The following is a 24,799-nucleotide window of genomic DNA, read 5'->3' as shown; positions in this document are numbered from 1 at the left end:
CATAGGTTGTCAAACTGAGTACTTTTATAGCTTGAATTGGAGTTTTAGTTGTACTAGTATAGTACATCTAGCAACTAAACACATAATGGTGTCCTGGTTGTACTCACATTTTTGCTGTTTGAAATTTCTGCTGAAAATAATCCACTAGTTCTGTCAACATGACCTTCTTTTCTATTACACCCCTCTCAGTGTCAAATGACTTCACATGGACCTTGAAATAAAAAAGAAAACTTAGTATTACATATGTACCAGAGACTTTGGATCCCATACATATTAATCTAGAACTTCATACAGATTGATGTAGAACTCATACATATTAATCTAGAACTTCATACAGATTGACGTAGAACTCCATACAGATAGATGCAAAACCCCATACAGATTAATCTAGAAGTCCATACAGATTGACATAGAACTTCATACAGATTGACATAGAACTCCATACAGATAGATGTAAAACTCCTTACAGATTAATCTAGAAGTCCATACAGATTAACGTTGAACTCCATACAGTTTAACATTGAACTCCATACAGATTGACGTAGAACTCCATACACATTAATCTAGAACTCCTTACAGATTGATCTAGAATGAACACTCCATACAAATTGACACAGAATCTTACATCAATTTTAAACCAGCCCTTGGATCATTTACCATTTTATCATTACTATTACTATTGGAAATGTACCTACCTTAACGTTACCACTCTCAACATCCTTCAACATGACCAAGTGTGGAATACACTCTTCTTTACAGTAGTCTTGAATCTCCTCCCAAGACTGCAGAAACAATCAATTATTCACACAGTTTGTCAAATTGACACTTTGTTCAGATGCATATGTCTAGTTACATCTACAATGGCAATATACGAATTTTTCATGACAAAAATGGCTGCCATTTGACCATTGTCTTGAAGGTGACAAAAAGAAGTGATGTGCATATGCGGACTATAGCACCTGACATTTGGTGAAGGTTTGGTTGAAATTGGTCGGTGTATGTTTGAGATAGAGTTAGACAAGCATGGACGCACGGACACATGAGGCCCAATGTAGTTTCCCCTGGACTTCATCTGTTGGGGCAAATAAATCACTTAGTTGCTCAGTGTGAGTGAGGTATCAATGAATTATTCATGTTCAGTGTGAATGAAGTGAGCTTCTGTTAATTTTCTAGCAATAAATCATTCAATTGAAAAGTCTCTCCCACTAAACTACAAAACTTCCCACATTCATACCAGTATATCATATCTGTCTATAGACTGGCTACCCATAAATCCAACTAAACTATAAAACTTACCATAGTACTGTCATATATCATATCTGCCCGTAAACCAGCTGCCCATAAATCTCTGACAACTTTGATACGTTCCTTAAATAGAGGTTTACTACCAACAACACACACTAGAATATCAATCACACTTGGAATCTGCAATAATGCAAAAAAAAAAACACCAATAAAAATTATCAATTAGTTAGTCAATCAATCAGATAATCAAAGAACTGATCCATCCACTATTCAACTGTCCATCCATCTACAGTCCATTCATCAGTCAATCTGTTGTGTCAAAGAACTGATCCATCCACTATTCAACTGTCCATCCATCTACAGTCCATTCATCAGTCAATCTGTTGTGTCAAAGAACTGATCCATCCACTATTCAACTGTCCATCCATCAAGTCCCATTCATCAGTCAATCTGTTGTGTCTGTATGTGTCACATTAGACAAACACGATTCATTCAAGAGTGTAAATATTGTTTGCTATTTGCAGTCTGTCCATCCATCCAACCTTTGAATAAAATATATGTTTTCATCAGTTCTAATCAACAGAGACCGAGCCACTTGTATACATTTTCTGTTTTCATCACTCAGAAACAAGTAAGGCTGAGTCACTAACACTTTACAATTTTTAATTAGTTCTACTCAGACACTAATACTAGCAAGACCAGGTTAGTCACTTACACTTTCAGTCTCTTCTTGGACTGCTGACACTAGTTTATCAAATGCAATACTAACACCCACAGCATGCTGTACTTGTGTCACTGCAGTAGTTGTAATAGGTACTTTGAAATGGTTGATCTGTGAAAGGAAACATGATTAAGAAGGCAATTCGTTATACATTTCCAGGTATTTTTGGCTGTAAAAACATGTGCCTTGTCTAGTCAACAAAACAAGACATCCAATTAGATATTCAGTTGTCGATGGCAGCCAATCAGGTTTCAATGTTTTTGGGGACATGTTGGCATATACAACTCAGAAAGACAATGTTTCTTATGGAGAGATGAACAATAGTAAAATCCAAATCCATTGATTATTCACGATGTTATACTCTGGTGAAATAATCTATACATACCAACTTATCATATCTTCCTCCAACTGCCAATACATCCATGATAGTTTTTTTCTTTTTGTGGACAACTTCACCAGAAAAACGGAACATTACTCCACAGAAGAATTGCGCATTGTACACGAGCCCCAGTGATATTTCCATCTAAAAATGAAATTGACCACAAACATTTTGATACAGTACTGTCAGTGGCACTTTCTTAATTCTTATTCAGTTATATATCTATTTCTGTATGCATCATTTAAGTTGTTATTTAATTTAAAACATGAATGATTGCTTGTGTAATCATTACACATCCCCAGATACATCCCCATCAAATTTCATCCCAATCTGCTTGGTAGTTTTGAAATTAAAACTTTTTGACCAAACAGTAACATTTTATACCTAATTTGCACATTATTAGTTTTTAGATACCACAACCAGAAAATAACCAGCATAATATATATATCAAACTCTTCATTAGAATCTCAGGACTACGAAAATCCAAGATGACAGAGCCAAACATAACTACAAATTAAGTAAAAGCACAATATGTAGCATGGTGTAGGAAGACTCAGACCAACATTTGTTTGGATAAAATAAAAATGCCATGCATTGGGTTTGTGAATCATATTAAAGTTTTTAAAATGTTTAGGTTGAACATGTATACGTTTTTGTGTGTGATATGTATTAGCCAGCACACAGGAACCATTTCCCCCAAAATATATACGTGTTACCATGGCAACGGTCATCTTTTGAACCAAAATCACATTTTGTCTTCCTGTAGTTCAGCAAAAGAAACTTGAAGAGTCACTTAATGTTTTGCAGTACAGCTTTATCCTGACAATAATGTAAAGTTTTCATATGTCAAACTCTTTGTCAGTGTAACAAAAAAAGGAAATATATGATGACAGATGTGGAGACTGGTATAAAGAAAGTTACCACACTTTTTCTAACTTTTTCATTTCCCAAATTCTACAGTTGCTACAAAGCTATTTTTCTGATTTGCAGTTGCTCATCATTATATATGCAATTTGTCTCATTTCATAGCACAAAGACATGGGACTTTGCTATATTATTGGCAATTGTCATGGTAACACACTTTTGTTGTTGTGCTAAGGTTTATACACAGTATTTAATGACAAGAGTGTCTTAATAAAGATAACCTATATTTGGTTTAAGTTTTGCAACACCCACCCCAAGGGTGAAGGAATGCCACAGTCTATTTAAACTATCATTTAGCTGTTCTTTTATTATAAAGTCTATTATCATGCATCATTCCCTAGACTTAAGCAACGAGTTTTATATTGACGACAATTATGTTTTCTGCTTGTTGTTGCAAATCAAACTATAGGCAATTGTCTGGTTTGTCATACGGCACCCAAGGAACAAGGATGTTAGACTTTGCTAAATTCTCAGTAGTTGCCATGTTAACATATTTTGGGGGTAATAACGATTTCTGTGTACAGATAAACATATATTACCAACAAAATATGTACACATTTGATGCAAACAAATTAAATCAAAAGTATAAAAATCGGCAATGACACATAGTATTTAGTATTGATCAATGTTCGCCTTGGTCCTCCTACATCATGTCAGAAAAAGCGTGATAACTTTCTTTGTACCAGTCTCCAGGCCTGTCATCTTATATTTCCCTTTTTTGTTATAGAGTTTGATGTATGGAAACCTTGCATTATTGCAAAACATTATGTGACTTTAAAGGTTTCCATGCTGAACTATACAGGAAGATGAAATGTGATTTTGGCGCAAAGATGGCCGTTGCCATGGTAACATACATTTTTTTCATGGAAGAATGATTCTTGTATTTGGGCTGATACCTGTCACATACAAAATATATAAAATGTTCAACCTAAACAAATTAAATCGTTAACATGATATACGAACCAAACGCATGGTACGTGGATGTCATCGGAACAAATATTGGTCTTAGTCTTCCTGCAACATATTACAAAAAGTGTTGTAACTTCCTTTCTACCAGTTTCAAGGTCTGTCATCATATATTTCCTTATTTGTAAGATTGTGTAACAAAGAATTTGATATATAGAAGCCTTACATTATTGTCAGGATAAATGTGTCCTGCAAAACATTAAGTTACTCTCAAGGTTTCCTTTGCTGAACTACATGGAGACTAATTGTACTATTGGATCAAAACATGGCCATTACCATGGCAACATGCACATTTTTGGGGAACAATGGTTCGTGTGTGCCGACTAATACCTATCACACACAAAAACATATACATGTTCAACCTAAACACATTAAAACTTTAACATGATCCACACACACAACACATAGTATCTTCATTTTATCCGAACAAATGTTGGTCTTACTCTTCCTACACTATGTTACATATTATGTTCTAACTTAATTTGTAATAATTTTTGGCTCTGTCGTCATGGATTTCCATAATTCTGAGACTCTAACGAAGAGTTTGATATATATATTATGCTACTTATTTTCCGGTTGCAGTTGACGTCAGAAACGCCAGCTCTGCTGCAGTACTATCAACCAATCTGTCTGGTAGTTTTGGAGTTTCAGTTTTTTACCAAAAATCACATTTTTGAACCTTAATCCACATCTCCTGTGTGATCATTTTCATTTGAACAGTTATGCTATTGACAAACTCTGTGTAATGTTCTCACCAAACAGTATGGAAATCAGTCTGGCAAATTTTGAGTTTAAGTCATTTACATACACACAAACACATACAAGGGTGCACACACACACACACACACACACACACACACACACACACACACACACACACACACACACACACACACACACACTTTGTGACACCTATAGCACTACTGACCTATCTCTATGTTTAGTCGTGCTAAAATAAAATCAGGAAGTAGGAACTAATGCAAATTTTACCATATGTCTAATCTATACATTTTGTATACGTCACTTCAGCAAGGACTAAAGACTCAAATTTCAAGATCTCTTTTATACATGGAAATCCAGCTTTCATAGACCAATTAGTTTGCTGAACAGCTGATAACATGAATGTGTCTACATCTTTTTTATTTTCAATTTGCAGTATTAAACTTACCAGTAATTTGATGCCTAGTATTTGTGCATGAGAGATGACAGCATCCAATTCATGAAGTCCTTGTTTGGCTTGTGATGCATTTGGTCCTTTGCCCTTTGTGATCGGTTTTAAGAACTGATTGACTTTGCTGTATGGTCCTTCATAATTTATATGCTTGTACAAATTATCCGCCTGAAATACAACAATATACCCAACCATGCTTCATGCTTTGTGGCTCAACGTATTTAGATGGAACTAAGAGATTTTTTGCATTTAGGTGGAACAAAAAGATTTTTGACTTAGAAAAAAATCCATCCACAGAGAAAGTGTGAAAGAGGATTAACAATTTGTCAATTTCACTTGAGGTCTCTGGAGTTGATGCTACAGTGAACCTTTAATAGCTTTGTATAAAATCACTGTGTACTCATTTGGTTCATAATTTGTTGATATATTGTTTATTTCATGATTAGTCACACTATTTTATAGACCATACTGTACTGGTATTGTTCCATACATGATAACATTTTCTGAAGCCATACATGCACAATTGTCCTGTACATAGTAACATGTTATAGGGCCATACATACATGTGCATGACTAGTCACTGCTTTTGTTTCGCTAAAATCTCCTGGGGCACACAATACAGGAGATCATACTTGCTCTATTGCATTTGTTGAGTGTAAGAAGATCATCACTGATTGGTTTAGCCAAAACCATAAACTCACAAACTAATTATATATGCAACTGCATACAAATACCACATGGGGAGTGGGGAATCGAGATACTGTATACACGTATCAAAGCCAGGTCCCTTCTTGTCATCAGAAGTGGAAATTAGTCCCCAAGGCATTTTTATCATAAATTGATCAATCACACTTACCTCTTCATTTGAAATTGACAGTGAACTACATAGCCTTGTCTTGATTTGTACAATTGTTAATTTTTCATTTTTCACATCGTTGATAATATCATAGACCTTCTGGTGTTTCTCTACTGGTATACCACAATGTACTAGTATAGCTTTCAGCAACTTGGCATGGTTCAGTTTGATGACATAGTTATGCCCCTACAACAACAGACATAACATCTGTCAATACATTTCATATATTCATAAAGGAGATGATAAGAATACTGAAAGGTTATTGCTAGTTTGGTTTGGTTTGGTTTGCTAATTATGATTAGTTCAAAGGGTGGAAAATTGCGAGAATACTTGGAAACCTTTTGAATCAAGGTTGTGTTGAGAACATCCACTTTTCATTTTGTATATTTGTATTTATATATGGTCATAAATATGACTTAGAATGAGGTGGAAACATACACTCTTTCTTTGTCTCTCAATTAATCTGTATTTTACACAGAGGCATGGTCTGTAACTTTATGGATCTTGGTGATAAGTTTGGTTTCTTATTGATATATATTCATCAAGTTGTTTGCATTATTAAAATATGGTGGTGAATCATGTCATTCTCAATGCCTAAAGCACTACTGAACCTCTCATTTCATGTCATGCAATCACATATATTGCTTAAAGTCACTTACTTCAATGAAAGAAAGGCAGAAATATGATTGAGTGGACTTCTCCTTTAAAATTTAGGTGTGCTGTAAAATTTGGTATGAAAAACAATTGTCTAGCATAGCTATAAAGAAAGGTTGACCCAGAACAAAAGAATGATTCTATGTAATCGTCATGGCTACAGTAATAAGATAGTATTAATCCAAACAGTGAGGTTTAACAAAAATACTATGAATAGGAAAGGGTCTGGGGAGTCCTGCTACACCAATGCACTATGAATATAGCCATACCTGGAGAGCTGGGATTTCATTGATAATCTCTGACACAACATGTAAAACCTCTGCATCTGGGAACAGAGTACCTAACGTGTTTGTCACAATGTCAAAGGCACACTCAGTCACCTCCCTTGGATGGGCACCAAACAATTTCCTGGCTCTGTACACTCTCTCTATTGAGTACCTACAGGTTGAATAATATAGAATGGATTATGCATTCAAACTCAATCTTGGACTCGAACAAAGTTCAATAAAAATAGTACCAATGGCACTTAGTGACTATAGCACAACTGTAAATTTGAGTAATTAATGATTAGTGATGTAGACGGTTTAATTGGCAACACATTATTCTGTCTTTAAAGCAGGTTGATTCACACCCTTCCCTGTTGTTATACCTTTGCACAAGATACTCTTGGTTGTTGCTATGGGTGTGTTCACGGTTGCTATGAACATTTGTATCTATATTTGAATGCCTGACTCATTATAATTATTAGGGCACTGGTATTACAATATGGCTGTCGTTTTTGGTCAAATTTGCATATGTCACAAACCCCAGTGATATGCATATGTCCCATATGACATGTCACCATTGTGCCATGTTCAATTGATATCTGATATTGCATGTCAGAGAAATGATGTAATATAGATGGATGCTTGGATGGATGCAGGGACACATGGATGGACATACGCCATTGTAATAATCCCCACTTTGGAGGACTAAAAATATTGGGGAATAATATATACAAAAGTGTTCCAGAACTAATTGAAGTCTGTCAGATTTAAAATTTCTAAAACTGTTAAAAAGATACAATAATTACTGACCTCTTAATGAAGGTAATATTTTTCCTTGCAACAAAACGAGCAAAGGGTACCTAGAAATTGGAAACAAATACTTGCCATTATAAATTTTCATTGACATTGACTGACTTACTTTCTGGTCGTAATTCAATCATCCCGCATTCACACCATATGTACTCAAGCAATAAAAACCACCTCCTGGGGACGGTATATCAAGAGGTTTGGCCCAGTAATGTTTCTTTTACAGAGTGGTTACTAACTTACTTTCTAGTGGTAATTCAATCATCCCGGCATTCACACCACATGTACTCAAGCAATAAAAACCACCTCCTGGGGACGGTATATCAAGAGGTTTGGGCCAGTAATGTTTCCTTTACAGAGTGGTTACTATATGTATAACTGGAATATTGAATATAAACAGACTGACAGCAAATAACAAAGCTAATAATATTATGAAGAAATTTTACCCTCAAATCATAAGGTAGAGATACAAGTGCACCACTGGTATCCATTAATGATGTGCATAGATCATTACTTTCATACATCTCTGACTTCGGTAACAGAAGTGCTGTGTTGACTTTAACTCCTCCATGCTTTTGGAATATCCGACAAACAGTCTCATAAGCTGTTCTCTGGGCAAGGTATGGTTGACATGTAGAATGTGTCTGTTTAGAAGAAAATGGAAATCCATGTATACTATTATTATGCTATCGGCAAATTGAGATAGACACAAATTCAAACTTTTGTTATTGCATGTAGTAGATTACATGTACACAGTGGATGAATGCCATGCCTTCCTTGCACAGATTTAATAACCTTGCATAATATAATCACTGCATGAAGTTGTATGTGCCATCTCCTTACAGAAATGACATCCTACTGTAAGTCTACTTTCCTTAATGTCCATCAATAACTTATATCAATATGTCGCAAGAATAGTTTCAGTTTGTGTCTGAGTTAGCTTGCTAATAGCTGATCTGCCATTGTCACAAGAGACAGTCTCGTGTACTTGAATGACCAGCTCACATAAGTGACATCTCATGAATATGTAAATTAACAAGAATGTTGCACTGATGCCATGAACTGCTATGCTGTCTCCTACATGTACATGTGTAAGTATGCTGGTCATACAAAGTAGATATACAAGTGGCACATCATTTAACTCAATCTAGTAGAGCTGTATGATGGTCAACTCAGTGTATTCAAGCATCATAGGTCAAACTTGCTTGCTCTACAATGTAAATCGTGTCATGATGTGTACATGTAGCTTTTCAAATCAGTAATTGACACACAAACAAGGACTTGCATATGGTTTGGTGTCGACGTCACCCCTAATTATGAAGTTGGCCTCACATAAATGCTGAATCGTGTCTGCAATATGAAAGAAATGGCTTAATTTCGATAATTTTGATACTCCCCTGGCTACTAATCAAGGAAAGAAGGAATATAAAGTTTTGCACACATTACGTAAGTATTTTGATCCCTGGCTTATTATGTGAATGGAGGGCTCGTCATCCTTGTATGTTTCCTGTTGGTGTGAAGAGCGTCTACAGGATATCCTGTTATTATGAAATGTATCTGACAATAGAGGGTGCCCTCAGTGGGAGCCATGCCATAACCCCCATGAGGTTGTACATGTATGATCGAGCTACGTAGATGACAATGAAAATTAGTGATAATGATCACAGCATTTCCTTTGGTGGTGGTAAATAAATAATGGAAATAGCCTAGGTGTTATGAAGCAGAATCCAATAATAATACTTACTCAAACAAAAGCATAAGGTATTTGCCCACACGAGGACACTACTGTGACTCAGTAGGGTAGAGTAATTTTCTCACCTTCATGATATCAATGTCATAAGTACAATCAGCAGCAGCTGTTACTGACTGTGAGAAGATTTCATTCAACAGTCTCCGATATGCACTAGACTGTTTATTGGACATAGTGTGTCTCAGAACTTCATGTAACTGGGCATCTTCCATTTCTGGTGGTGGCATGTATGGACTCTGCAGTAATTCCTGGGCAGTAGGTCTTTTACTAGGATCATGGTTCAGAAGCCATCGTATCACATGCATTTTGTCTGGATTTTGGAGTTCATCAAATTCTTCTGGAAATTGTATTGATTCCTGTGAAGACGGAAAATAGTCAAATTATATATACGGGTTTAATAACTACATTTGTACTTATCCATCACCCCAGACATACCTCTATATTATAGTACAATGGTTCTTTAACTTCTTCAACTCTCAGGGGAGCTGACACCCGGTTAGATGCATGAGATTAAAGTTGTCTTCAAATTGGCATCATTTCAAATTGATAACTTTGATTTAAAACCTGGCTCTTACCTGTCTTACATTGCCGAGTACTTGCACTCTTTCCATTCCAGTCTTTAGAGGAGGAAAACACATCTCAAAGAAGATAATACCAAGACTGTACAAATCCACTTTCTGATGTAAAACACACAAAGTAAACTTTAGAACAAATACTTTCTGATGTTACACTAGATGTCATGACAGAACTTCACAACAGCTATTTGCTTGCAAACTAAATACATTTACCACCATCCAAGGTTTACACAGACAGCATGATGGCAATGACTGCGTACAAAAATTACAATTTGACAACATCCATCATCACATTAAACTTGAGAAAAATAGAAGTGATATTATGAAATCCTACCTGATTATAAGTACTCTTTGCCTTCCCATTCTGTAGTTCAGGACTAACATACAGAGCTGTTCCTACTTTACCAGTGTATCTCTCTCCTACAAGATAAAACATAACAATTGTCAGCTAGAACAATGAAGTATCTCTTCATATGATTTTAATATTGTCTTTTGTCTCCACTGAAAGAGGTTTTTTGTGTTCTCATACAAAATTATGTATGAACAAATATTTGTAGAAGATACTCTCCTCAAAATCTTTACTTCTATGTGTGACTAATGAATGAAATAAACACATGTATTGCCTTGTTCTTAAAAGAATGCTTGCACCTGGTAATATGGCAGCAAAACATACAAGAAAGTGTGATATGCAAGAATTAGTCTGATTTCCATAATTAACCCTGAACGTCAAAGTAAGGGTCAAAGATCAATATCTTAAGAGAAAGCTTGTACCTGATAATGTGGGGGTAGACACTTGAATGGAGTCTCTATGTACTACAGTTTTTGAGTTACACAGTAAATTATGATTTTTTTACTACAATATGGCCACCATTCTGTAAAGGGTAGTATAAGCATAAAAAAAATGCTTGTGTTCATTTGTATATTACTCTTCTTCCTGTATACATGATTTATAAGAAATTGGCTGCAAATAGATGGAAGAAAGTGTCTGTGGTATGTAAGAAATTTTTCGTTTTGATAATTGACACTGAGTCAATGTCAAAGGTCAAAGTCTCAAAAGAAAGCTTGCACCTGTTAATATGGGGTAGACACTTGAATGACATCTCTATGTATTAAAGGTTTTGAGTGATACAGTATATATTGATTTTTAACTACAAATATGGTTGCCATTTAGTCAAATTTGCATATACCATAAAACAAAATGATGCGCATATGTTCCATATGATATGTTACCTTTGTGCCAGGTATAAATTAAATTAGATATTGCATGTCAGAGAAATGACATATGGTTATGACAGAAGGAAGGATGGATGGATGAATGGATGGATGGATGGATGGAAGGATGCTTAAAATATGTCTTGGAAAGTACAAAACTCACAATATGCTGATAATTTTCCATGTTGGTAGGGCTTTGAAATTTGTCAAAAGTGTATTGAGATGGATTGCCCAAAAAGTGTAATCTTTGCTTTCGTAATCCGTTTTTTTCTAAACAGAGTGCATTGTTGTATATGCCATGCCATGTTTTGTACACATATCCTCTTGAAACATGTCAGTGATCTCCAAAATCAGATTAAAAGCATTCTTGTAATTGTAAGCCAGTCATTTCTCCACTCTCTTGCTGCATGTGTTGTACTGTCATTGAAAAGAGGTAGTGGTTTTATGGTAACAATTAAAAGAACTACTCACCAGTTCCTTCTTGTGACCTGTCTGGACTAGTTGGTTCAGATGGGGCTGATTCACCAAACATTCCAAGTTTAGCAAATGCATGTGTAGTAGCTAAGCCAAAGTCACCAATTTTGACATGATCATTCAAGTCTAGGAAAATGTTCACAGGTTTCAAGTCTCTATGAATCATACCCTATGCAGAAAAACATAGGACTGGTATTAATAGTGATTTTTTTTCAGTGTTTTCGTAGCTGTTTTTCATTTTTAGTTTGTTGTACAATGCACTGAGACGTAGTGTAGTACGTTTCTTTAAAGAATTGAAATAAATAATGATATTAAAAATAATGTACATTTTTAAAAGCAAAATGTCTGAGAATCAGACTCTTGATTTTCTACTTGCAAGTTTTGTATCGAAATATCATGGATGGCTTTTAAGTCTTTTCCCCACGCATGTTATACTCTTCCCTTTAAACCAAGTATAATCCAAGCTACCTACTTGTAAATGTATATGTGCTAATCCTTCCAAAATCTCTCTGAAAAGTCTCCAGACTCTCTTATTATCTTGACACAGCATATCATCAATACTATTCCTCAGCGTACTCTTCTCACAATATTCCATTTGGATGTACAGGTACTGAATTCCCATGGGGGATTCCGATCTTTCATTCCTCTCATCAACTCCCTTATTTCCTTTGGACTCCTACAATTAAATTACAAATAATGTAAGTACATCAAGCTCAAAGTACTACTGTGAGACTTTTAGTCATGTACCTTTGGTCAGCGCGATAGACTAGTGACAAGTTTATAACTACTGAATGGAAGAAGGAATCACAAAGAAGTTGACTAGTTCTATGATGCACTGTTACAGCGTTAAGCTGTCAAAGAATCTGAAACAAATATCTTTATGTGGCAGTAACTGTGATAATTCTAACTACATGTATCATAGCATACCTGATACCGTATCAACATCTTTGTGTATGTAAATATTGATTATTAAATGCAACCATCAACAGAAGATATTTACGCCTGTCTATAAATTCAGGCCAAAACGAAAACATCTGAAGGGATTGATTGAAAGCACATGCTACTATGTTTTCGTACTTCTGCCACAATACACCAACAAATGCCATATTTCTAAATGTTTTCTAACCGTTTAGAAAACCTCTCAAAAGGCTTCATGTCATCCCATCTATTCATTCAACAATAAAACTTGTTCATTTTTCCTTGGTCCTGGCCTATTAAATGATCAATTTATTTCTATGAGGAATTCTTACCTCACAAAAATCTGAATAATCTATTCCGACAAAGTTGGAGTTCCTGAAGCTGCTCTCAAACACAATATCCGAGTCTGAATCTGAATCATTGTATGGCCTACAGATATAGGGAACATAGTATTACTATCAAAGTCATGTGCTGATTCTGAATCATTGTATGGCACACACACACACACACACACACACACACACACACACACACACACACACACACACACACACACACACACACACACACACACACACACACACACACACACACACACACACACACACACACATGCACATAGACACTATGTGATGGTAAAGCATGACTGAACATTAACTCAGTTGTTCAGGTAACTAATTGTGCTAAAAACAATCACAACACACAAAAGTATGTTAAGTATACATACAAAATAAGCAATGTTGATTTTGGAAGTGTGGAAATGGACTTACATAAATGATCTACCAAACACATCTTCTTCGTCACTGGAACAGTCCGTGTCAGTGCTTTCCTCTTGAACTATACCTGATCTACTTGTAGCTTCAAATGAAAATGAAGTACTCCATTCCTGAGACCCTTCAACAGCTGTGAGGTAAGGAGATTCAGAGACAGATGTAAGGTTACACTACATGTAGCATTGTTTCAACTAGGAAATACAAATAACAATGTCATACAGTACTCAAAAGTGGCAACAGACTTTGCAAATTTTCTTTGACATTCTACATAATTTTACGAGTGTACATGTAGTGACTGGATACCTAGAGTACAGTTAAGTTGATCATTCAGTTGATCAAATTTCCAGGGGTTTCCAGGGGTTAGTCACATTTTTCCTAAGGGTTTTCCAGAATTTCCAGGACTGTGTGAACCCTACTAATGTTCCCTTTGCAATATACATCATCTTTTCACTGTTGCTATAGGCATGGTCTTCTTGCTTGGCATATGTGTTCATTTCTAGAATGTTTATCCACTTGTCTTCATCTCAGTTGTTATCTTTGTCATATAAACCTCCATTTGGCTGTTGTCATGGGTGTGGTCTTGTTGTTAGGCATACATGCATTCATTTTTTTAAATGTTTATCCACTTGACTATCCATCCCTGTTATCTTAGCAATAGACACAATCATTTGACCATTGCTATGGGATGGGTGTTGTCTTGTTTCTATAGGCATATTTGTATACATTTTTTGGTTTTTCCCTTTCAAAATACTTACGTTTTGGGGCTAATTGTTCAACTTCATCAGAACTCAAACTATTCCTGAGGTTCATCTTGACTTCATCAAGACCATTAACCTGTGACTCTGTATCAGTTCTGGATTCACTACCAGATGACGGGTGACCAGCGTTTTCACATAACTCAATCCACGAATTGTAATATCTGGTAAGAAGTGAACAACATGTCAGTGTTGTCCAAAAGGTTTGTCAGCCTAGAAAAAGCTGGTATGACCAAAATGTACAAATGTTGGAATGTAAAGATATATCTAAATGATACTATAATAAAACATGTAGGAAAAGTCATTTAGAGTATCCAAGCATTAAAGCCCAAGTTATGACATTAGGAATAGAATCCAATTCCAGTTTCCTTTTGAGTCTCCGCAGAAAACAAACCCCGCATGTAGGTACCTTAGTGTTTCTGCTGAAGATTGATGATATGCAGGCAGGCAGGTGTCACAGGTGAAAGGATTACTTTGCTTATAATAAATTATACCATAACAGTACTTCGGGTACATCTAGACACTCGCATGTTAACAACTACTGTCACCAATACCAATGACTAGTGTGCAAGTTTTGATTTTTGGACAAAATTAAATCATCAGGTTCATCAGGTAACCTTTTCAAGTGTATTCCATTATCTATGGTGAAAATCTCAAAAAAAGCGAAAAAGAAATACCTACCATGACTGGTACTACAGCAAGTACACATAAACATAAAGACAAATTCTGACACATGAACGTTTAATGAAATGGATTCTGTTCCTTCAATGTTAGTAAAATCACTCACCTGACTACATTTTCATGGTTTAGTCTTGACAGCAGTTTGACTTCCCTGGTGATCTTCTTGTTGAATTCTTTACTCTTAGGATTCAACGGAATGCGTTTAATGGCATAAAAACAGTCATCTAGCTTATTCCTCACCTACATGAAATTAATTCAAACCATAATACTGATGAAGCACGTATTTACTCAGAAAACATAAGTACATTCACATTGTTAAAATATACATAGTTACTGGACTTCGTTTCCCTTATCTGCACCTTGTAAAATTCAGTTATTGCTATCTTAAGGGAATAACACTAAAGGAAGTGGGGAGAATAATACAAATTTTCTTACGAATTCCCTTGTGCTCGTAGTTAGCACTCTGATAAAGAGACTAACACTAACAGAAGAATCTATGTACACTACCTTTATGACATCACCAAATCCTCCTTTTCCTAACCACTGTAACTCTTCAAATTCACTGTACAGTCTAGATTTGCTTGGATCAATTGGTTTGGGTGTTGCAAATCGCATATCAAGAGTTAGTCCTTCATTTGTGCCTTCATTACCTGGTGAAAGATACACATTGAATTTGAAACTTTAGTGTCAATGGATAATGAATGGATAGGGGGGCTTATGCCATTTCTACAGAAGTATAAATAATATTGCCAGGTACATTGTCTATGTTTGACATTATTACAGTAAATCTACGGTAAATTATTGGTCTTGGTACAGTAAAATAATAATAATATTATAAATGAAGTGAATTTTTATATATCAATTTTCCACACTTTGCTCAAACTGCCTTACAACTACTACCTGTGACACAGACCTAGAATGGAAAAATGGCCTTTTATACTTTCTCCACTCCCTGCTGTCTCTGTAAGCACATAGGATTCATTCCTTCACATAGCAGCTGCTATCCTACTAGGTTCCCAATTCTACAGCTGGATTGAGCGGGACACAATCATGGTTCAAATCTTGCCAAAAGGACTTTAGCAATACAGATACAAATGACAGTGGTTAGGCTTGAACAAGTTGGCTACTCTAAACATCTGACCATCATGACTCCACATAATGTTTTCAAGCTTACTGTTCAGTAGCTGTATATATCAAAAGTAAATTTGTCAGAGTAAAAAAAACAACTTTCTTTGCACAAATCAAGTAGAGAAGTGCACACTACCTGTAGATGATTCTACACCCGTGTCAACTCCATTGGCAGCACCATTGTCTTCATCTGGCTGAAGTATGAAAGCATGGTTCAACAGTTGCTGAGCTGAAAATCTAGCTCTATCATCCTTGTCCACAGACTTGGCAATGAAATCTTGTAACTTCTGTGGTAGTGTGTTTGGTATGGTGAATGGATACTCTGTGATGAAATCCCCTTGAGTCAGAGATAACAGCAACATTCCAAATTTCAAAATATCTCCTTTCTTGCCACCTCTACCAACCACTTTGTCTTCATTGAATCTAACAGCTTGCTTCGCTGGATTAGCACTATAGTACAAGTCACTTAATCTGAAATATAGGGTTTATGGATTAGCATTACAGTACAAGTCACTTATGGATTAGCAAGATAGTACACGTCACTTAATTGGGAACACAGGCTTTGAGGATTAGCACTATGGTACAACTAACTCAGTAGTCTAAAACACAAAAGTTGGATTGGTATTCAAATTTATATGAGAAAAAAACATCTGATCATTCTATCTGGTTTTAGTTTTAAAAGCACACTACCTTTTTCCAATACTGTAATCAGCAAGTCTAAGTCGTCCCTCGGAGTCTATGAAGACACTGGCAGCTTTCAAGTCCTTGTGAACAACACCCTTACTATGTAAATACTGCAAGGCTTCCAGGATATCAATTGAATAGTGTCGGAGTGTTTCTGGTGGTATAACTATACCATTTTCTATGAATGGTACTAAACTGCAACCACCATCATACTCCTGTAATACCTGTGAATGAAGGCAGATAAGTTTGAGATTCTGATTGTGTACAGTCTTTGTATATTACAGTATAATCATGTACATCAAAATATCAAACTCCTTATATCACATTTCTATCATGGAGAACTATTCAGCAATATCACTCAAACATCAACTGATAAAAAAATATGTATGATGCTTCGAAAATTTAGTAAGAGTAAGTTACCTCAATTTTGATAGAGTCATGCATATCTGCATATTTGATTGCTAAGTAGTGTAGCAAGCCTTCGTGTTCCAACCTCAACAGAGAATGCAGCTCCTGCTCAATACTTATGACCTATCAAAAAAGGACAATTTCATTAATACTTTAGAAATGCTATCAGAAATACTTTGGAGTCTAAATAGTGATAATTGACCCAGCCACACTACAGGAGACAAGTTTTCATATGAGACACACTCCCCTCAAATAATTTTTTTTTTTTTTTTTTTCCCCTCAAATACTTTACTTCTATGTGACTGAATGAAGACATGCTTTAAAAGAAATTGGTGGCAAGAATAAACACAGGACAATGGTCCTTTGTGCAGGGCCAAAAGGTACTATTGGAAGTAAAAAGTTTTAAATTCAACCTCATTGTTCTTGTCATTTTCTATCAAACACATGCCAGGTTTGGTTGAAGGCACAGTGGACGGACGGAGAGATGGATGAAGGGACAGACTGACAGACATGGGTAATTCCTATTGCCCTCATTGCAAGGGCATACCGTATAACAGCAAATATCAATAACAGCAAAATGTAATTATGCAAAAATGTCAAAATAGAATAAAGAAGATATGATAAAGTAGTTTTCCCTGTTTAAACATGGGATTTACAAGTATATTTACCTGTTTCATATACTGTGCAACCTTTTCTCTGTCGGAGTCTTCTACAAGACTTAGTGATTTCCTAGAGTGCCTCCACTTCAACACCCATTCACATATTGCAACTAGTTCCCCTGTACTGCAATCTAGTGCCACATACATTCTGCCACCAGAGCCACTCATTCCTGCATTAATATACATAATAATATCATTTAGTGATACAACCTTGAAAGTGTCTTTTTAGCTCCACTGCCAGCGACAGCTGAATGGAACTTAAGGGTTCAGTTGATAAAAAAATTAACTAAGACTGGAAAATTACTCATATGAACTTGGCATGAACAAATCTGAATAGACTTAACCCAAAGCACATACACACAAATAGCAAAAGCAATCTGACAGTCAGTTTCAGTGAAGATGAATAGAGAAAAAATTGACGAATGGAAATCAATCTAACCCTAGCTCTGCTCTGCTATCACTGACAGTGGAGCTAAAAAGCAATATGAGCACCAAAAGTAATGCAATGTAATTATGTACATGTATATCTCTCTTGATTTGCCTTTACACATGATCGACAGGATATTAGCCACAAATAAATTCTACAAAGTGTCTGCAACACGCAAATAATGGCCTAACCTATAATAGTCTACCCTGATATTCATGCTTAAAGTCTAAGGTCAATGTCTTACAACAAAACTTGCATGTGATTATATGGAATCTCTATGAATTAAAGATGTGATATGTCACCTTTGCACCAGGTTTGAGTGAAATTAGACTCTACTTGTCTGGGAAATGACACATTATTATTATGGGGGGGGGGGGGATTGCTGGGTATGAATAAAACTTGCTACATGTCTTCCCATAAGTAATGGCAGGTTTTGGTAAACATATGAATTTGCATAATTAACAATTACATTTATAGTAATTTATTTATATTTTTAGAATGCAAGACTCTAATTCCATATAATTTTGTGCATATATTACAAAAAACAAGTCTACCCATCCTAGGTCCAACAGACAAGTCAAAGAAAACACTTACCAACACAATTTCCTCTTGTGACATCTCTTTCACCCTTTGTGTAAAATGTTGTTTTCATGAGCCCACTGCTTGAGATATCTCTTCTAGCAGCATCAGAATCATGACGGGTTCTGCTTAAACTTGATTGTCTGTGATAAAATCAATTGTGAAAAAAATGTGATGATATGTAGATATGATGAGTTTATCAGTATTTGTAGCTGACTGTAGACAGAATTTTTTTTTATTACCAATCTGTGTGCATGTTATACCCATATTATTTGGAAAAAACAAACAGTAATTGTATATTGTGTGGAGTGAGTTTGGTGCTTCATGTGTTTGTAGATGCTACAGAATGAGGTTATCAGCACACATACTTGTTCTGCACATAGTTAAAATGCAACTTCATGTTTATTATATTAATACAAGTCCTACTGGGCAGTGATATCTTTGCTATATTTTATAAAGCCATGATGCACAGGACAGATCCATGAAAAACTATGTTTGTAAAAACATTTATAGTACTGTAGTGTAAATCAAAAGTATGAAATGTCCAAGTGACATGTTCTGTAACTGTGGCCTCATAGCTGGCTTAATTAAGTCTGGGTTCAAAATGCTGAACATAAACAAACTACAATCTTATTGAGGAGTACATGTAAATTGAATATGCATTGACATAGTGTGGTATAGGTGGCTGTAATGTAAAGGTTGTACAATGTATGTATCATTTATCATGAGTGGACACTGTTCTTTATCTTTCCCTAGAACTACAACTATTATTCTCACCTGGCTCTGTATCTATCATCTGTATCTACAGGATCTGGCTGACGTTTTCTACGAGTTGGTGAGAAGTGTTGGCTGAGAGTTGGAGATTGTGTTTTTGGTCCTGAGGTTTGCTCATGCTGAGTTGTCACATCCTCTGACTGATCCAATGATTGTGATTCCTTTGTTGCACTTTTGTCTTCCTCCTAAAGAAATACATAACATTATAAACAAATATCACTTCAACACTCATGTACAGCTGCTTTTGGCATTCATCATTCCTTGTACGTAAATAAGGATTTGATATGACACTGTATAAATACGCAATATTTACAATGTCTGAATGTGCGAGTTTTCCCATTGTAACCGATGGGTGGGGGCACTTTTGGTTGGGCTAGAATTTCACAGATGGTGTTTTCAACATCGCTATGCAGGAGACGAGCCGTGGTGATTTGAAGAACATGAAAGTACTTGAATTCAAAAGTTTATGTAGATGGTCATATGAGCGATGATACATGCATCATATTATACAAATGTACCATTCATGCACACCATTTACAGGAAAGTCATGTCTTGAAATTACCTGATTCATGAGTTCACGCCGCCTCCTGTTTTCTTCTTTTAGATCTTCCTGTCGCCTTTGAATTTCCTCTTCAATTTGTTTCCTCTTTGTGAAGAAAAATCACACAAATTATTTAACTGTGCCATGATTACATTTACAAATTACTGATATACTATTACTCTCTACCATTAAAATTATTTGTACATGCAATAGTTGTGTTGTAAAATGACAATATGATTAGAAGATTCCCCTTCAATAAATTTAGCTTAGCGAGAATGAGGTACATGCTCTTCTTTCAATCAACACCCTACCTGTATTTCTTGTTTTTTCTTTATAAAATCAAGCTTCTTCTGTTCCTCTTTGGCAGCTTTCTCTTCTTTCCTCTTCTTGTTTGACAACATTTCATGATAAAATGATTTCATTTGAGGCTTGTTGTGATCGTGTAAAAACTGTTGAACAATCTGAGCCAGGTCTAAAACCATCACCTGGGTGCAAAAAGAGATGAAAATTTTGTTGGAACAAAGTGAACACTGAAGTAAGTCATCTTTTTCTGAGGCAAATATATACAACACTATCTTTCCATCACCACCACCCCCCCCCCCCCCCCCCATCCCATACTGAGATACACATACATTTAGCAATTGTTCATGTTATGGGCCATTTGGGAGAATAGTAAATGAAAACAATCCAAGGCTACTTGACACTTACATTTATAACTTTTAACTTGGATAGCAAAATTGCACTTACCTCTCCAATCAATTTCTTAGCTTCCTGATCCACGCGTTTCTTCAAGCCCTTTACTTGTTCATTTGATAGTCCCTTTGCATTCTCAAAAGTTACTTCTGGTACTCTACAATTCACAACGTTATGTCAATAATTTTAGGGACAAGTTAACATGTGTGTTTATCAAAATGTAGTGTGCTAGCAAAACAATAAACTTTCACACGATAATTTCATTCATGGAAAGAATCTTTATGGTGTTGTCCTTGATCGACTCTGGCCTGACAATGAAATCCTAGGTTGACCACCTCTGCCATTCAGCAATTTTCCACTTAAAACAGTATTGCACTTGTTCAAAAATATACATCAAGATCAACAACTGAGAAATAATGCATGCCTTTGTCACATCCCACATTGATTCTTGTAATTTGCTATATGGTCCCCAAACACATTTAATCAACTGAATTCAAAGCATTCAGAATATTGTTGCCATAATTATTAATTGTACCTCATTCCATTCAAAAGTCAGTACTCATGTACATATCCCTCCAGTCTTACATCAATTACAGTTGCCATAATTGTTGTTGTCTTGTTGTTATCTATGTTCTTTGATTATTGTATGTTAATTTTTTACCTGAGTGACTGAAAGTGATTTTCCATATATACACTGTGGACAATACAGTTATTTCTATTCTATTCTATTCTATTCTATTCTATTCTATACTATTCTATTCTATTCTATTCTATTCTATTCTATTTACAAGTGCTTAGTTGGTAACCAAAAGTGAAAACCTGGTTTCTACTTCCATCTTCCGGTCTTAAGGTGATCCTCTAATGTGCATATGGCCACAAAGAACATCAAGCACTCATGCAAATACCCTGAGTATGCCACATTTGCACATACATCACAGAGTTCTGTTGTAGCACTCACATGAAACCTAAATATAATACTTACTCTTCTGGATACTGTTGTGTGCATGATATTTTCATATCTATGGTGGTATGGACTTCTGACTCTCCTCCCATACTTTCAAGTGGCAGTAAATGTATGATCACTTCTAGCGGTCTCTGAACCTATTAACAAATTAACAAGCCTTCATAAAAGACATACCTCAACTGATGTGCTGTATGGCAAAGTTATGGCACAAATTTGAATGGCATCTCTGGATCCAAAACTTCACAGTGATCAATTTGTTATTTGACCTTGAATATGGCAACCAAAGTCAAACGTAAAGGTGTAAAAAGAAAGCTTACCTTTACTTATATTGATATAAACATTTAAATGGAGCCTTTGTGTATTCAACTGTTTCAAGTGTTTGAGTTGAGTGGAAATATTTTTTGGATCATTTCACTTTGAAAATGTTTGAGGTCAAAGGTTCAATATCTCATTAGAAAGTTAATCATTGATAATGCAGGGGAAACTTTTGAATAGTGACCATATGTATCAAATTTTTGGAGATAATAGGTAAATCAACAAGATACGCTTTTGGCAAAATGTGTACATGTACGTATGTAAGTTATCTGTAAAAACCTGCATTATACAAACAGCATTAAAATTCTCCTCTCCTTTTTTTTTACAACATTCTACTTTGTTTATGCATGAGTCAATGTAATGCCTGAGGGACCCCCACCTCAGGTGATACAGGACAAATGTGGGGGTTTAGACCGTGTTTGCCATGAAACAATGCCCGAGGGTGGGGCAATTGACCTCCCTAGTCATTTTGACATAAAAGAGTGGTTGTGTGTCAGTTAGATTTGGGGTGGAGGAAATGTTGGGAGTTTTATTTGTTTTAGGTGGGGATTTTCCAGAATGTCTTGCCCCAGGGGGTGGGGCATTTGACAAATTTTATAAGACTAATTTCCAAATCCCACTATGCCCCAAGGTGGGGGGGGGGGGTAGGGGTGGGGGTTGACATTGACTCGTGCATTAGAATCTGAATCATTACATGTGAGCGTTTCTTGTGGGAGATTTAGAAGATGTGTTAAATATGTGTAGCAGTTGCAAACATTTGATTTAAACACGCGCATGTCACGTTTACAGTTTAGATGACGTTATGTTTACAAACTATATTTTGGCCAGCTGTCAATCGTTATCATAACACGTGTCATTTGGGATTTGGGTAAAAAACAGAAGTACTATATCATACAGTATACCTCGCTGACATACATAAAGTGCATTTACATCCATGCCATCCCATGTTTTTATGCAATGCTTTAAATTTGTTACCTTCCAAGTGTCGTCATCACGGGTATCTTTGCAATCACCCATAAACACAGCTTTCAGAACTTGAAGTTCATTTTCCTGACGCTCTTCTGGTGATTCGTTGTATTCCGCCATTATTTCAGTTAGATTCCTTTGGCGGAATCTTTCGTTTCACATATTTCTCGTCTTCTTTCCTAAAAAAACTAACGAGCTGCTACATTATTTGGTGCATGACAGCAAACTACATACTAATGTTGCACAACTTTCAAACATCAACATTGGTCGCCATTTTGACTTCTAATCTTCCCAGGGTGCTCAGCCAAAAAGTTTACTTTTTAGAGAAATTGCTTGAGTATTGTCAAATTTTAGTATTCTTTTTGGAAATAAGAGTTATAATTAGTTTCCCTTATTTTATGAGAAAGGTAAAGAATGTTTGCGATTCTTATCGTTATGTCGCTTGATGTCAACTCCCGGATGTTGACCTGACCTTATTTTTGAAAATGGCGGACGACTCGAGTAGCAGTCGCCAGAAAATTGTCATTCCACAAATGGACGAAAATGAGTACATTTTACGAAAAAGATTACCAAGAGGATTACCAAAACGTAAAAACGATGTTTATGTGAACAGACGGACACATTTCAATGTTCACCTTGAGCGGTGCCAAAAGATGTTCGACTCCGGATACAAGGAGATTGTGATACATGGACTTGGAGCCGCTATCAACAGGGCCATCAATTTGGCTTTGCAGTTGAAATTACAGGGAATGGGAACTATCGAGATATCAGTCAACACATCAAGCGTTGAACTCATAGATGACATGGAACCCATGAATGACGATTTTGAACCAGACACACTAGTTAGGACAAATTCTGCTGTTCACATTAAAGTATACAAAGTTGGTTTGTGACAAGTAGCAAAGCCATCACAAAAGAAAGTACTACTACATTGTACTACTACTACTACTACTACTACTACTACTACTACTACTACTACTACTACTACTACTACTACTACTACTACTACTACTACTACTACTACTACTACTAAAACATGCAAGACAGTCTTACAGGGATGATAATTGATATGAAAGTGGAGAGATGGTCGACATTTTGCAAACCCACCTTCTTGAAGATATTGAATGGTGCTCCATGGGAAATGTGGTATCAGTCCATAGATAAAAAATTAATCAATCACGGATATAAGTTTGTTACGCTGTTTATAACCACAAATAATCTCACCTTGGTTATTAGAAAGACCATTTACTATTATGCATGCAGGACTCTCTACTGTATGAACCTGTGAACATGGCATGCAGTTACTGCTCTGCAACTTGGAAACTAAATCTGTAATGAATGGTATTAGGCATGGGTGTTAGACCCACTGGAAAATGCATACTTGTAGTGACAGATACAAAGCTGTATAATGCAATCTGCTTTATTTAATCTTAATCTTAATCTATGAAGTGCATTACATTAAAAGTAATCACAATGCTGTAGAACTGACAGCATTGTTATTGATTGGTTTAAATGGCACGTCACATGACACAAA

The 24,799-nt window shown here is 35.8% G+C and overlaps 2 protein-coding genes across 2 annotated transcripts in view; one reads left to right on the top strand and one right to left on the bottom strand.

The window, feature by feature from the left end:
• LOC144445259 (eIF-2-alpha kinase GCN2-like) overlaps nucleotides 1-23,385 on the bottom strand; it is a 28,237-nt gene extending 4,852 nt beyond the window's left edge. The window contains exons 1-31 of the mRNA XM_078134805.1: nucleotides 23,275-23,385; nucleotides 22,003-22,121; nucleotides 21,075-21,177; nucleotides 20,639-20,812; nucleotides 20,349-20,432; nucleotides 19,790-19,971; nucleotides 19,028-19,155; nucleotides 18,016-18,176; nucleotides 17,360-17,470; nucleotides 16,946-17,163; nucleotides 16,392-16,726; nucleotides 15,635-15,777; nucleotides 15,234-15,367; nucleotides 14,447-14,610; nucleotides 13,689-13,821; nucleotides 13,251-13,347; nucleotides 12,473-12,676; nucleotides 11,998-12,169; nucleotides 10,649-10,734; nucleotides 10,315-10,416; nucleotides 9,808-10,095; nucleotides 8,436-8,633; nucleotides 7,993-8,042; nucleotides 7,186-7,354; nucleotides 6,263-6,448; nucleotides 5,404-5,574; nucleotides 2,352-2,489; nucleotides 1,961-2,077; nucleotides 1,297-1,425; nucleotides 696-782; nucleotides 108-211 (exon numbers count right to left, since the gene is read on the bottom strand). Coding sequence (XP_077990931.1) covers nucleotides 108-211; nucleotides 696-782; nucleotides 1,297-1,425; nucleotides 1,961-2,077; nucleotides 2,352-2,489; nucleotides 5,404-5,574; nucleotides 6,263-6,448; nucleotides 7,186-7,354; nucleotides 7,993-8,042; nucleotides 8,436-8,633; nucleotides 9,808-10,095; nucleotides 10,315-10,416; nucleotides 10,649-10,734; nucleotides 11,998-12,169; nucleotides 12,473-12,676; nucleotides 13,251-13,347; nucleotides 13,689-13,821; nucleotides 14,447-14,610; nucleotides 15,234-15,367; nucleotides 15,635-15,777; nucleotides 16,392-16,726; nucleotides 16,946-17,163; nucleotides 17,360-17,470; nucleotides 18,016-18,176; nucleotides 19,028-19,155; nucleotides 19,790-19,971; nucleotides 20,349-20,432; nucleotides 20,639-20,812; nucleotides 21,075-21,177; nucleotides 22,003-22,121; nucleotides 23,275-23,385 — 4,598 coding nt within the window. The remainder of the gene's footprint in view (nucleotides 1-107; nucleotides 212-695; nucleotides 783-1,296; nucleotides 1,426-1,960; nucleotides 2,078-2,351; nucleotides 2,490-5,403; nucleotides 5,575-6,262; nucleotides 6,449-7,185; nucleotides 7,355-7,992; nucleotides 8,043-8,435; nucleotides 8,634-9,807; nucleotides 10,096-10,314; nucleotides 10,417-10,648; nucleotides 10,735-11,997; nucleotides 12,170-12,472; nucleotides 12,677-13,250; nucleotides 13,348-13,688; nucleotides 13,822-14,446; nucleotides 14,611-15,233; nucleotides 15,368-15,634; nucleotides 15,778-16,391; nucleotides 16,727-16,945; nucleotides 17,164-17,359; nucleotides 17,471-18,015; nucleotides 18,177-19,027; nucleotides 19,156-19,789; nucleotides 19,972-20,348; nucleotides 20,433-20,638; nucleotides 20,813-21,074; nucleotides 21,178-22,002; nucleotides 22,122-23,274) is intronic.
• A 365-nt stretch (nucleotides 23,386-23,750) lies between these two features.
• On the top strand, nucleotides 23,751-24,158 carry LOC144445248 (ribonuclease P protein subunit p20-like). Its single transcript, XM_078134794.1, has one exon. The coding sequence runs from the start codon at nucleotides 23,751-23,753 to the stop codon at nucleotides 24,156-24,158; it is 408 nt and encodes a 135-aa protein (XP_077990920.1).
• The last annotated feature ends 641 nt before the right edge of the window (nucleotides 24,159-24,799 follow it).

The sequence above is a fragment of the Glandiceps talaboti genome, chromosome 2 (assembly GCF_964340395.1).
Source record: "Glandiceps talaboti chromosome 2, keGlaTala1.1, whole genome shotgun sequence".
Taxonomy (NCBI): Eukaryota; Metazoa; Hemichordata; class Enteropneusta; family Spengelidae; genus Glandiceps; species Glandiceps talaboti.
Note: the sequence above shows the minus strand (reverse complement) of the source record. Positions and strands in the feature narration are given on the sequence as shown.

Coding starts and splice junctions, on each gene's coding strand:
- LOC144445248 (XM_078134794.1), top strand. CDS start 23,751: ATGGCGGACGACTCGAGTAGCAGTCGCCAGAAAATTGTCATTCCACAA.